Below are 13,647 nucleotides of genomic sequence, written 5' to 3'. Positions count from 1 at the left end.
GGCTTTTTTCAATGTTTGGGTGCAGGTGAAATATGCCAACAGAAGTAAGCATGATCTTTAACCCTTTCTACCTTTCTCTTGGCCTAAAAAAAGAGGAAGGATTATGTGGAGACGTGCCAGAGGCCCAGAGCAGCTATGATTTGGACAATCTGTGAAAAGCTAGAATCTTCCGAGAGAAGGAGAGGAGCAGCCAAGATTTGAAGGATTGTGTGTTGAATAGGACAATAATTGATTAAAGATGCTAGACAGGATGTTGGTGGTAGATGACCAAATCTCATAGGGGTACAACAAGGAAAATTGGTGTTATTTATGTGGTGGAATTTGTCTTCCATCTACTGATCCACTGCCATTCTCTTTTGAGGTCTAGGCTCATTTTATTGCTCTGTTCCAACAGAAGGTTCTACAAATAAAGCTAGCCATTGATGTTTCTAGCATTTAAACTTATTAGGTGTGCAAGGGTACTTGAAGAAGTTACACAGCATCGACCCCAACCTTCGGACCAGGCCCATTTAAATTTTAACAAATACTCAGCCCAAGACCACCCAAGTTGCATGCCTACAGTTTAGGAGGGCAGGCATGAAATTCAAAGTGAAGAGACCATAAACCTCTAGGATCAATTACAGACGTGTCAGATCTAACAGTTGGCACTGGGTATTCAAATCCAATAGAATCTTTTCATCACTTCTTCTGCCAAGAGGTGACTCATAAAAATATTTAAAAAAAAAAAAAAACCAATCCCTATCAGTTACTTCAACTTAAGAGAAATAGTTAGTGCCTATCTCCCTATCTCCCTATGCCCTCTTACCACTAGAGTTAAGATCTTGTCAAGAGTTTTGTCCTACACAGTTTTGTGTGCCATTTGGGAAGGCAGGAACATCAAAACGTTTCATAATTAGGCAAAACCCTTTCACAAAATGGTAATGGTGTGATTCATACTGATTCCTGGCCGGTGGGACCATGGGAACAGGAAACAAACTGAGAGAAATGATGTTATTCCTTTATCGAGTGCTCCATTTAGCTCTTGTTATGAACCATAAATGTCTTATCATAAAGGGAGATAATGATAGCTCAGATGGGGGAGAAGTAATAAATCCATAGAAAGCTTTACCATCAGATTAGAGAGGCATGGTGTCTCTGGCTGCCAAATTGGAACTCTTGTTTATATGGAGCCTCAGATCCAAAAAGGCACCTGCAGATAGTCTTGCAAGAGGGTGAGTCACAATGAGTGTGCTATTCTAGGGATTTTCTTTCCCAGAATAGCCCCTTCTTTTCCTTCCCTTTTTCCCTTCTTTTTTTGTACATGTTACATAGAGGAGTTCATCTTTATTAGCAGGATCTGCCTCTTCCTTATTCTTATTTGTCCTAAGAGCTTGTACACTTCTACTCTATCTCACATCATAATTGATATAATTTCATCTGTATTGGTGATAAAAGAGAAGCATATTTAGAGGACGCCTTTCCTACATATCTCCCCTTAAAAGAAAAAGATTAAAACAATCAGAATGAAACATAAAAATTCAGAGAGCATTCGTTAACGTAACAAATTGGGGAGAATTCAAGCAGACCAGTAGAATACCTGTTCTTTGGAAAGTAACACAAGATCATTATCCGATATTGCCTTGCACTCGTCAGAATTATAGCCCAATTTTACTTTCAGAAACCCATCAACCTCACTGCATCCCCTTGTAACACATCCAGTCCATTCCGACGCTGCAATCAAAAAGACAAACAAAGGGTCCGAAAAAATCACCAAACAATCAATTCACACCTTTGGGTCTCACTTAGAATTTTAAGTCCACAAAATCATGCAAAAGCCAAACGCATAAAGTGACAGAAAGGAATACCCTCTTCATCGTCTTTTCCTTGAACGACCTGGGCTTTCACCTCCTCGAACAGGAGCGGCTCGAAGGTGCCAATATATTCGTCAACGTCTTTGTAAGTATCTTTTATTTTGTTCAGACCCAGAGCAGCCCCATTTTCTCTGGAGTTCTTCTGCTTCACAAGACAAAGAAAATTACAACTAAATTCAAATTCTAAAGAAGAGAGAAAACAGAGAAATGAGTTAAGTGTACCACGTCGGATTCCTTGAGGAGGCGTAGATAGTCCCAGCTAAGAACTATTTTGTGAAAGCGATTATGATGGAAATCGTCGCGATGCTTAACAGTCTCAACTGTCATGTCTTGCTCCTTGTGTAAACAGGTAAGAGAGATGAAGAGAAAATCAGAGCCAGGAGCTGTCTTCACCAGTCACAACTCCCAGACCCCGAGTGGGGAGTGCGCTGCGCGGGCAACAGGGTTTATAAGAGGGTTTTGGGACGAGGAAACCGGAAAACAAAGAAACGGGGAGTGATCGTGGACCGGGCCGGGCTTAGCACCTATGATAAGGGCCCAGCTTGGCCTGGAACCCGGATCTAAAATGTAAGCCTGGGCCCGGCCTAGTCACTTCTCCCTCATCATATATTGCGAGTTGGGCTGGGCTTGAAGTGTTGGGCCAAGGCCTAGTCAAAAGATTGGACTGAGGCAAGCTTGGTAAATGATTATTTTTTCCCTCCAACAGCTACACAACGAATTGGGATATGCTCCTTACTGCCACATCGACCGTGTATGGGAGCATTTCCCTATGAATAATACCCCCCTCTCCCCCTCCCAACCCGGGTGCAAGTGGGATTTGATTACAAGCATCCGCTATAATAAGCATTAAACCTTTTTTTTTCTGTTTTTTGTTTGAAGAGGCTACACAACGGGGATAGCCCAATACCCCCCAACCCTGGTGGCAACGGCATTTAATCCCAAGTATTACAACAAGTCAAAAATCCTACCAACTGAGCCATCATCAGCAAAAGACCTTATCAACCAGCTAACTGGCACCTTCCCTTCAAAATGTTTGATTAATCTACATTGTATTTAGAATTACTTATGAAAAAATTTGTATTAACATTAGACATCATCATTTTACATAGCGTATTATAATATACTAACGGAGACCTTTTCGATGCACGAGATTTGTTAAATGAAATCTAAACAATAAAAACACATAAGAGTATACAACTATTTTAGATTTTTTACTTTTTAAAATAATTAATAATTATTTGTATTTTGGGTTTGACTATGATATGGGAAAGATATAATATCTAAAAAATTGTTAACCAACCAACTAGTATCATAAATGTGGTAGCAAGTCAAGTGTTATTTATCAAAATTCATGGGTAGATTTTGATTGGTCAAAACTCCTTCAATACCATATCTTTCCCGCATCATAGATTTCCCCTTATATTTTATATACTACTTTTAATAATTTTTTAGCAATAAAAATAATAATAATTAATTTCAGTTAGAATTGTTCATCATACCGATGACCTGAGTTGGTCGATTTCCTAGTATTTCCAATTGCCTTTGGTTCAACAATTCCCCACCCCAACCAAGTTGGATCACTTTCATTTTATCCATTTGTAAATTGATCAAAATTGAATAACCTGATCATAGATATATATTAATATTTTATCTCATAATTTTACTTTTTAAATTCATTTTTAATAATGCAACCATAATTTTCTTAATTTAAATTTAAATATTTTGAATTGACCAACTAAACAAAAAAAAAAAATTGACCCAAAATGATACAACCCAAGTTGTTCGGTTTTCACTAATGGCCAGTTAGTTTCGGGTGATCAACTCCCTAACCTGACCAAGTTGATTCAGTTGGCTAAACAACCTACAACCGACCGAACCAACCCGTGAACACTCCTAATTTAAACTAAATTAATAGTCTAATCTCTAATAAATAAAAATAGTTTAATCTCCAATAATTATTAAAAAATTATAGCAAAAAATACACAACTATTTAAAATATATTGGTAATGAAAATACAATAAATAACTAATAAAAATACAATAAATACTAAACAATATATTAAATTAGTTAATAAGTACAGAAAATTAAACTTAAGATGTTAAATAACAATAGTTTAATCTCCAAAAATTATTAAAACTTTTTTGTTAAATAACAAAACAAAAAATAGATTTATACACAACTATTAAAAATATATTTATCACAAAAAAGATAAATTATTGTTGAAAGAAATAAATATTCATTTTATTATATATAAATATATAATAAATATAGATTAAGATTTTAATCATTTTTTCTGAAAATTATTTCCTACAATTATTGATATAAGTGAAATTAGTTATTTATAATATTGCTTATTTATTTAAATTTTAAACTATTCATTATATATTGAATTTAATAATCCACAAAATTATAATTTATACTACATAGTTTCTTTATTAATTTTGTAAAATGTTAAGTTATTATGAATTTAAATATTATGTTATAATTATTTTTCTAGTTTTAAGAGTTTTTTAATTTATTACATAATTTAATTATTTTAACTATTTAAAATCTAGTTATGTTAAATATTACGACTTTTAAAATATTTATTTATTTAAATATTTAAATAATATATAAATATTTAAAATTGTTGTCCTTTGAATTTTATGTATTTTAAATTTATTTCATAATATTAAATATTTTGTTATATAGTTATTTAGCTATTTTTAATGTTTTGTTATTTAAGATATTTAGTTACTGGAAATTTTAAATAATATTTTATTTTTTAATGTTAGTTTTTATTATTTGAATAACATTTAAATTGAATAATCTGGAAAGTCATAATTTATATTGTTAATACATAATTTCATGATGAATTTTTATTACTTATGTGTTTTAGTATATTGGTTGTTTAAAAAATGACAGAATAAAAAATAAAGAAATGAAACAAATTCTAGACTAGTGTGTTTTAGTGTGTGTGTGTGTGTGTGCGTGTGTGTGTGTGTAAGAGAGTACTAAGAAAGAGAGAGATTCCAACTTTTCTCTAAAAACTCCCCAAGTTGTTTGTCTAGTCATTAATTATCTTTAATGACGAAGCTAATCTTGAGCAGTCCCTCCATCTCAAACATTAAGGTTGCGTTTGAATGCAATATAAACATTTTTTTATGTAAAAGTACGTTGATGGAGTTCAACACCGATTGGTTTAAAGTTGCGAACCGTTATAAGTGACTATCGACATAAATATTTACATCGATTTTACCGATGTCGTAAAACTACTCTCCATCCAAATACTAACAAATATAGACTAGAGAGTTTAGTTACACCAATCCGTATTTACACCACAAACAAGCGGAGCCTAATCATTTTGATGACTAAACTCCACACCCTTTCTTAAATACTCCATCTTCGAGAAATGGCATCAATACTGATTGTTGCTTTTGTCCCATTGAGTGCTTTACCATCCTGAAAACGTTAGTCAATGAAACTTCATTCCTGAAAGCATTTATGTAAACATCTACTCTTTCTACTCCATGCATTTTCATCTTTTGTCTAGTGGAAAGTTTAGTGAAAATAAATTGGATCAGTTTTTTAATACTTTGTTGCATAAGTATTGGTGCATATGGATGCAGGATACGTTGTGAATATTAGTGTATTGGTCCTTACAGAACCTTGCTCACACCATTCTCGCATCCTATTGCAGTTGTGCATTGGGAATATCTTCATACTTGTATGTTTTTATTCATGGAGAGATATTCCTAATACATGGCTGCAATAGGTTGTGAGGATGGTGCAAATACAAAATCCAGTGTGAGGATAGTTTTGTGAAGACTAAATCTGAATATAATATATACCCATATTAGCACATATTGCATTCCATCTTACATGCACCAATTATTCAAACCCATATTGTGCCACGTTTCTCTATTAAGAAAATATCATAGTGATTTAAATCACTAAGCCACTGTGTAAGTTGCTTTTACACTCAAACTTTAAATGTAACCTTAAAGCACTAAACTGCTTTGTTTATTGTGATAAATGAAATATAATGACTTATATTTACTTTTGTGTCCACATACACTCCAAAGATTTGACATGTATTTATGTTCAACAACTCCAACTAGAGAATAAAATTCAAAATTGGTATTTTATAAACTAATAGATAAATAATCTATCAAATTCACATTTATATCAAAAAACGATTTTTATTCTCAAGGAATTTATATAAAAAAGTATTAATAAATAAAATATTTTTTAGTACTTAAAATTTATATATGCATATGATAAGCATCTTAAAAATTTTATATACTTTTATAAATTATTAATTATCATTTTAATTTACATTAAATAAGAGCATACTTGTTATTTATAAAAATAAAAAAAAAGTTTACAAAATATTATAGAATATAATATTAAACTGAATGTATCAAATCCAATAATCTACATTTATATCAAAAAATAAAATTTCATTCAAAAAATATAGATATAAAAATATGAATAATAGAATAATTATTTTATTAATTACACAATTTTGATAACATATTTAATATTTACAGAACAAAAATATTGTTAATCAAAGCATTTTATAATTTAATATTTGATAGAAGTTTTAGTTAATGTTAAAAGTAAAAATAGTGAAAAAAAAAAATTTATGTATTAATTAAGATATATTACTTGCATATGTTTTGTGCCTTATACTTAAATAAAAAATAATAATATAATGACATTAATTTATAAAATTTTATAGAATATGCGTATTTGATTCTCGATTGATGCATTATCAGCAAAAATTGTATGATATTTTATGCAATCTGAACTGAGGTGGACAAGCAACAGATGAAGTCCTACCAACTTGGACGAGCCCAGGTGAAAAGATAAAAGTGGTGCATCAAGCAGAATTTGCAACCAAAGCATAGTTAGAGGCCCCATGGAGGAGGTCCACAAGGAAGGCCCTCCGACGCTTAAGTTAGTAAGAGGTGAAGAGCTCAGTCAGGCCAACGTATTGAGACCGAGCAAGTCCGGGCTGAGCAAGAAAGCAGGAGAACAAAGGGAAGTTAGAGAGTTGAAGGATTGAAAAGACACTCTACCTTCAAGGGAAATGCTTTTAAATAATTGAGTGTTGTAATTTGCTGGATTACATTTTGTGTTTCGCGTGATGTCCTACTTAAGAGGCCGAGGTACGTGATCTTCAGGGTTTCCACACTCTTTGGCGTGGGAAGAGCTATAACTTATCTGCCTAGGGTCTTTGCTAAATGACAAATGCATATGGCAAAATAGTATTTTCATTTTTTTTTTGGGGGGGGGAATTTTTTGGAGCATAATATCTTATTAATAATGAGAGATTGAGTATGATTCACTATTCAATTAAGTCCCTTCTTGGATACCATTTATTGCATTAAATGACCGTTAATTGGTACTTGGGATATAATTAACGTTTCATGCATGCATTATACATGGCACCAAAGGACGATTCACCTCAAACTGATGGACATTTAAGGTTTGCCACATCATCCCTTGATGGGACTGATGGGGATTCTTCTAATTGTGAAGGAATAAATTAGTAGGTGTTTGGCATTGATGCCATTGTTTCAGAGATGTTTTATGAGAAAACAGTTATATATAGACATCACATCAGAAAAAATGATGTTTCAGAAAATGGCCTCTTATTTGATATCATTTTTTCATAAAAAATACTGCTTTAGACCATGCTTTGGAAATCGAGAAAGTATGGTCTGGAGCAATGCTATTTGATGTTTTCTGGAAAACAGCTCTTGCTTCCAATGGTGCAATGATGTGGTATCATCTTAAATGTTGGATGATATAACTAATGTTGAAAATGGTTATATAACAGTACCAAACAAAACCAATGTTGTTTTCTCATAAAACTGCGTATGTGGCAGCACCGCTTCCAAACAAAAAATAAGCACCATTTTCTCATGTCCAACAACGTTTTTATGAGAAAATGGTTCAGTGTTCTCAGCATTGATGCCAAACACCTACTCAATTTGACATTTCTTCAGACACACTTTCCTGATTTCCAAGGTGTAGTCTGGAGCAACGTTTTTTCTAAAAAAACGATACCAAATAAGAGACCATTTTTTGAAGCACCACTTTTTCTAACGTGACACTGATGTGGTGCCGTTTTCTCAGAAAATGGCATCAATGCCAAACAACGCCTTAGATGACTCAAAAACTTTCCACGTCGCAACATGGCTTTACGGTAAATGACCTATACTTTATTTTTTCTCAACCCTAGCTTTGATTGTAGGGATGACGTTGACTGGGATACAACTCCGGTCTCTGGACACATAAAAAAATTCAAAGTTGGTGATAGGAATCACATAGACTGGGGATCCAATCATTTCATTTTAATAATAATAATAATAATAATAATAATAATAATTGAATGTATAACTCTTTGAATTTTGAATTAGGATTTAGGGATAGAGATTCAGACAAATGAAAAGAGATGAAATACAAATAACGGAAACATGAAAGATTATGACTTCAGCGGAACACAAAAACTTTGTCTAAAAATTCACGCAAAATTTCCGGCCCAAACCGGTCCAACTTTGACTAAAATCATTCAATGAGGGCCACAAATCCCCATATAAACTAAAAACATAGAAACTATGCAAAATCGTGCAAAACAGAAACATTGCGACTTCAATGGAATCCAAAACCTTATATCCACCTTTTGAGAGGCCAATGTGGGTTGGCATATTTTCTAGCCCAGCCCAGCCTAACCCACCGGGCTTGAGCTGGTATGGGCCTGTAGGCAGCCCATGCAAATGCATCTAAACATATGGGCCACATGTGTTTTATTTTATTTTTTACTCTTAAAAAAAGATGAGATAAATCTGCGGAGGACAGTCAAGGGATTGGAATTGGGTCATGATCCAAATAGTTCGGATTGGAATATAAGATTGTGTAATTGAATTGGGATTAAAATACTAGAATTAGATTGTTTGATCAGATTATTCCATTTCTTTGTCGGTGGTCCTCTGTCTTATCTGTAACCACATTACTGCTCTTGAGCAAATCTTGAATCAGCTGAACTTCTGAAGCTAGATCATATCCGTACATATGGGATCTTAGTCCAGAAAAATCATCCATAAACGAGATTAATTAATTGTAGAGACTAGAGAGAGAGAGAGAGAGAGGACATTGCATAGGAATGGGTTCTAGTTGTGTCATGGCCCACTCTTTGATGGGCCCAGATAAAATTCATAGTAAACAAATCTTTTGATGCATGGGAGCCATTCGTCGGTGGGTCCCGATCTCTAAACATGAGACACGTTGGTAGTTTTAGGGAGGGGCCCCAAAATCCTTGGTGGGTCCCTTGCGTGCCATCAAGTTTCAAGGTATTCATTAGTTAAGATAATCAAAGCCACTGACTATATTCAAATATGGGCCCAATCAAGCAAGCTGAGAGCGGCCTGAGACCATATGCCCTCATTATGGGTTCACTGGATTTGGCTTGGTCTGGTCTGGCCTGGAGGCGCTGGACCATGGCATCCCAAGGCCCACCCATCAGGCCATCATCACCCATGTGATGGCGGATGCTGAGAGCCACTGATACACCACCGATCCAAAGGCTGAGAAGGTGACAAATCATGTGGGGTGGGGCCCTCGTGCAACCGTTATCTAAGGGAATCTGTGACGTATGAAAGGCACAGAGACAGAGCATAGAGAAAAGCAATTTGGGTTTTGGGATCCCATGCAAATGCAAATGCATGAGTAGAACATTCTTGTTCTTGTTTGTGGAGAACACATCGTCATAGATTGCCGTGTAAGATACCTTTCCCCACACAGGAACCCAGATCGGTTCAAGTACAAAAATGGTCGGTCGGATCTTCTCTTTTCTTTCACTTTCTCTTGCTTTTCCCCTTTTATTTTTTGTTTTTTCTTTCGGCACAAAATTAATTAGAAATAGAGAGAGATTGAAGGATAGGATACCCGGTACTGTTTGGATGGGTATTTAAAAAAGGTGCTGAAATAAGCACTTTTTCAAGGGTCAGGATTCGGACCGCAGACCCGCTTTTCCAAATTCCTGCATCCTTTATACCACATTGTTGTTATAATTATTCTCAGTCTCTCTCTCTCTCGTTTCCAAAGAACAAGAGTAGTGCTCTTTATTCCGTCAAAAATTAGGAAATGGGAAGAGTAGCTTAAGCTCTAAGCTCTCCCTTAAAGCTTCTTCTCTCATCATTTCGCAGCTTGTGGCGTGAACTGTGAAATGCAAGCCTGTTTCTTCATGACCCGACCCGCCATACAATCATGGTTGTTGTTGAGGGTTGATTGAGTCGGGTCGGGTAATACCCATAATCTCGTTAGCAGTTTCTTGAGCCGGATGTGTTGGACCGTTGCAGACTTATTATAGTTGGAGGGTATCTAGTCTAAGACGAGGCTAGAGGCTAGCTGACTGGAATATGCCCCATAATTAAATGAGGTATGTGTTTCACATCTTTTGAGTTAGGCCAGCAGCTTGTGGGCCCACTACTGGATCGGGACAGTCCAACAAACAAATGGACACTGACATGATCTTGATCTCTCTCTCTTGCTTCCATAACGTCCAAACGTGTATGTACAACAGCTCATCATCTACGAGTTCAACAGTAGGAATATATGATGGTTATTAGGAATTTTGGACTCTTTTTTTTTTCTTTGGTAGATCGAGAGATGATTCCTTTCTTAAGAGTTAAATGCTAGATAGGCTGGATCAATGAACCTGCCCATCCAAACCATGTATTAGTTATTTTGAAATAAAATAGGGAAGAACCCTAATTATTAATGTTACAAATGAACTATGCAATAAACAACTTTTTTTGACTGTTAATTTATAGGGTGTGCCGCATTTAAAAGAATGGGGTGTGCCCAAATCACAACACTCGTGTATGCAGTTTTATACTTTTATTCCCTCCCCCAATATAAACCATGGTGAATCACCAATGTGAGCAGCCACACAGAGGACTACAGGTACGAGTGCTTACGATTTGGTTAATTGAATCGTGCGGTATTTTTTTGAAATCAAATTGGTATTATTGGTTTTTGGAAAATTAGTAATCGAAATCAAACTGAAGCTAGTCTGTAAATTAGTTGATCGGTTTATCAGCTTTTTAATTTTTTAATTTTTACAATATATATTATAAAAATATATATAAATATATAATAAAAAATTATAAATATGTATATAAAACATTATATTTTAAATAATAAGTAATATATCATATATTATAAATATATATTTATATATAATACATATTTATTAATTTATAATATATAAAAAATATAATACATATATAATATAAATATATATGTGTACCAGTCAGTTCAATTAACCGTTGGTTTTCTATATTGATTAACTAAAACCGAACTGGTACCTTCGATTTTTTAAAAATACCAAACTGATCGATTTTTCGATTTGGTTTTGGTCGGTTCAATTTTTCGATTTTTTTTGCTCACCCCTAACAACAGGTGAGTCTTCTATGGTGATCTCACTTTCCTAATACAATTGATTTTTAAATTTGCAAGATTCAAAATATCACAATGTATCGATGATATTGGATGATATATATTGATTTTTTAATGCACCAAAAAATCAAATATTAGGGTAAATGTAGGAGAAAAAAAGCCAATTTTAATTGTTAATACCCTTTCTAGAGATGCCTAGTTCAAATCTCGAAGCTTGAAATAATTTATAACCATGAGCATCACCCCTTTGAATTGCACCAATATATTGATACTTTGAACAATGCCAACTTGCCAAGAGGGATTTCCCTGCTGGTGTACTTAGACTTGAGTAATGAGTACTATATACCAATGGGATCTTGGATCTCTGCAGGCCTCAGGTAGAGAATATCAGGTCCTTGGGTACTTGTTTGATACTTCTTCCAAGTAGCCTTTGGGATGCTAAACTGCTACAATAACCAAATTGTACAAATTTAATTTGACGCCAATCAGCCCCCCACAACGTCCCACATCATATCTCTGTCCTGTATTAGGAATATCTCCCCATAATAACATTATCATTCCTGATATTATCATCAGGAGATGTTCCCAATACAGGGCAGAGATGTGAATTGATTTGGGCACTCACCATTTTTGTTTTTCCCTCATCGTTAATAAGGAAATCCGCCTTATTTATATTAAAAAAAGAAAAAAAAAGCATTTAGATGAAAATAACCCTAATTACCATTTCTTATTGTTGCAAACAAGAGAATCTTTTCCCTTTCTAGGTGATGATGTGTGCTCTAATCATAACCCATATTTTAGCGTTAGCCCGACGCACAATCAACCTCTCATTGCTCTTCAAAAGGTGAAGAGCAAAATTTGTCTATTATTATTATTATTATTATTATTATTATTATTATTATTATTATTATTATTATTATTATAGTCTACACATAGCTTTTAGTAATTAATATATAGACATGGGTCTATATGTGAGCAGCAGTTTGCGGTAGTTGAGGTCTGTGGGTGATTAAAATATGATTAATTCTTATTTTCAATATTAATTAATGTCTAAGCTAGTCGATCTATTAAATTAAAGAACAAGAAGGATATAACGAGTTGCATGAAAGATTGAATGTTGTATGAGAGATTCAGACTGAGATATGACTATATTCAATGTCATTTCGTGATCAACAAAAAATAAATTCAATATTTTCTGATTTCTTCCCTTAATTAATTTATCAGCATCGCAAAAGCCGTGTCTATCACTCAACTACAGAAAATGTCAAACGTTTCAGAATCAACTCTTCAGACAGACGTTTATCTCCTCTTCCCATGACAACGCAACCAACCCGCCTGAAAGTCATCTCTCATCTTCCACAATCCACAGAAGAAGAAAACCCAGAAAAAAAAAAAAAAAACAGAAAACCCCATCAAACTAGAGCTACCCAAGAAGCCCGAGAAGAAGAAGAAGACGTAGCAGATTGATTGATCTGAGAAGTGAGAATGAATTTAGGTATAGATATAGATTACACTACTGGCCAAACCATGGAAGAGATCATCCCAGAATTAAGGATCATACTCTGCATCACAATTCTCTAAATATAGCTTATAGCCAAGTTCATGGAAAATGGCGCATATTATGATGAATTAGATACATAAACAAAAGAAGTAAATTAAAAAGAAGAGATTTAGTTATAAAAATTGGAGAATTGTAGAGGAGGCGGCTGAGACAGCACTGGATCATTCACTCGCACACCTTCGTTTCTTGATGTTGCGAGAGATGACAGGAGCTAAGAAGAAGGACTCGACTTCATCGTGGCTCACAATTTCGAAAAATTGCAGCTCTGACAATTTTCTCTTACACAACACCACCTTTCTTGGCTTCCTCGGCGCCGGCGGGCAGGTCTGAATGATGGGTATCTTGTGTTCTTCGGAGGTTGGCGTTCGGCATTCGTCCTCCTGGTTTTCTGACTGAATTATTGCTCCACCCTCCTCGCCGGAGCGCTCTGTCTGGATCTTGATGGGCCGTAGTCGCGTCTCCGCCGGCAAATTGCACCGGAATTCAAGATCTGTGGACATGGTGAGTGGCGAAGAGTTGTGCAGACAAAGAGATGGAGGGGAAGCGTGTTTGTCTCCCTATATGAAAGAGAGAAAGCTGGGAGGCGTGCGTGAGAAGGCAACAGGAGAGAGAAAGAGAATTAGATAGAGAGAGAGAAGAGCTGTTGGCCTGCTTTTATTCTTTATACAAAACCCTCTTATAATTTTCATCTCTTATCTTCTAATTTTCATCTCCACCTTATCTGATCTGTTTCATGACTTTTACTTTTTTTGTCTGGGCATGTGGAACATAGTACTTACGTTAGAA

The 13,647-nt window shown here is 34.7% G+C and overlaps 1 protein-coding gene across 8 annotated transcripts in view; it reads right to left on the bottom strand.

The window, feature by feature from the left end:
* MAA3 (P-loop containing nucleoside triphosphate hydrolases superfamily protein) overlaps positions 1 to 2,278 on the bottom strand; it is a 28,585-nt gene extending 26,307 nt beyond the window's left edge. For 2 of the 8 annotated variants that reach the window (XM_088952519.1, XM_088952524.1), the window contains exons 1-3: positions 2,073 to 2,278; positions 1,845 to 1,995; positions 1,577 to 1,710 (exon numbers count right to left, since the gene is read on the bottom strand). In XM_088952519.1, the coding sequence (XP_088808645.1) occupies positions 1,577 to 1,710; positions 1,845 to 1,995; positions 2,073 to 2,177 (390 nt within the window). In that variant the 5' untranslated portion in view covers positions 2,178 to 2,278. Of the gene's footprint in view, positions 1 to 1,108; positions 1,131 to 1,576; positions 1,711 to 1,844; positions 1,996 to 2,072 lie in introns of those variants that run through there. The other 6 variants (XM_088952525.1, XM_088952527.1, XM_088952520.1 and 3 more) reach the window with 5 other exon arrangements.
* Between the last annotated feature and the right edge of the window lie 11,369 nt (positions 2,279 to 13,647).

Source organism: Nelumbo lutea, chromosome 6 (genome assembly GCF_056320005.1).
Source record: "Nelumbo lutea isolate HS-2025 chromosome 6, American lotus-T2T, whole genome shotgun sequence".
In the NCBI taxonomy this organism is placed as follows: domain Eukaryota; kingdom Viridiplantae; phylum Streptophyta; class Magnoliopsida; order Proteales; family Nelumbonaceae; genus Nelumbo; species Nelumbo lutea.
Note: the sequence above shows the minus strand (reverse complement) of the source record. Positions and strands in the feature narration are given on the sequence as shown.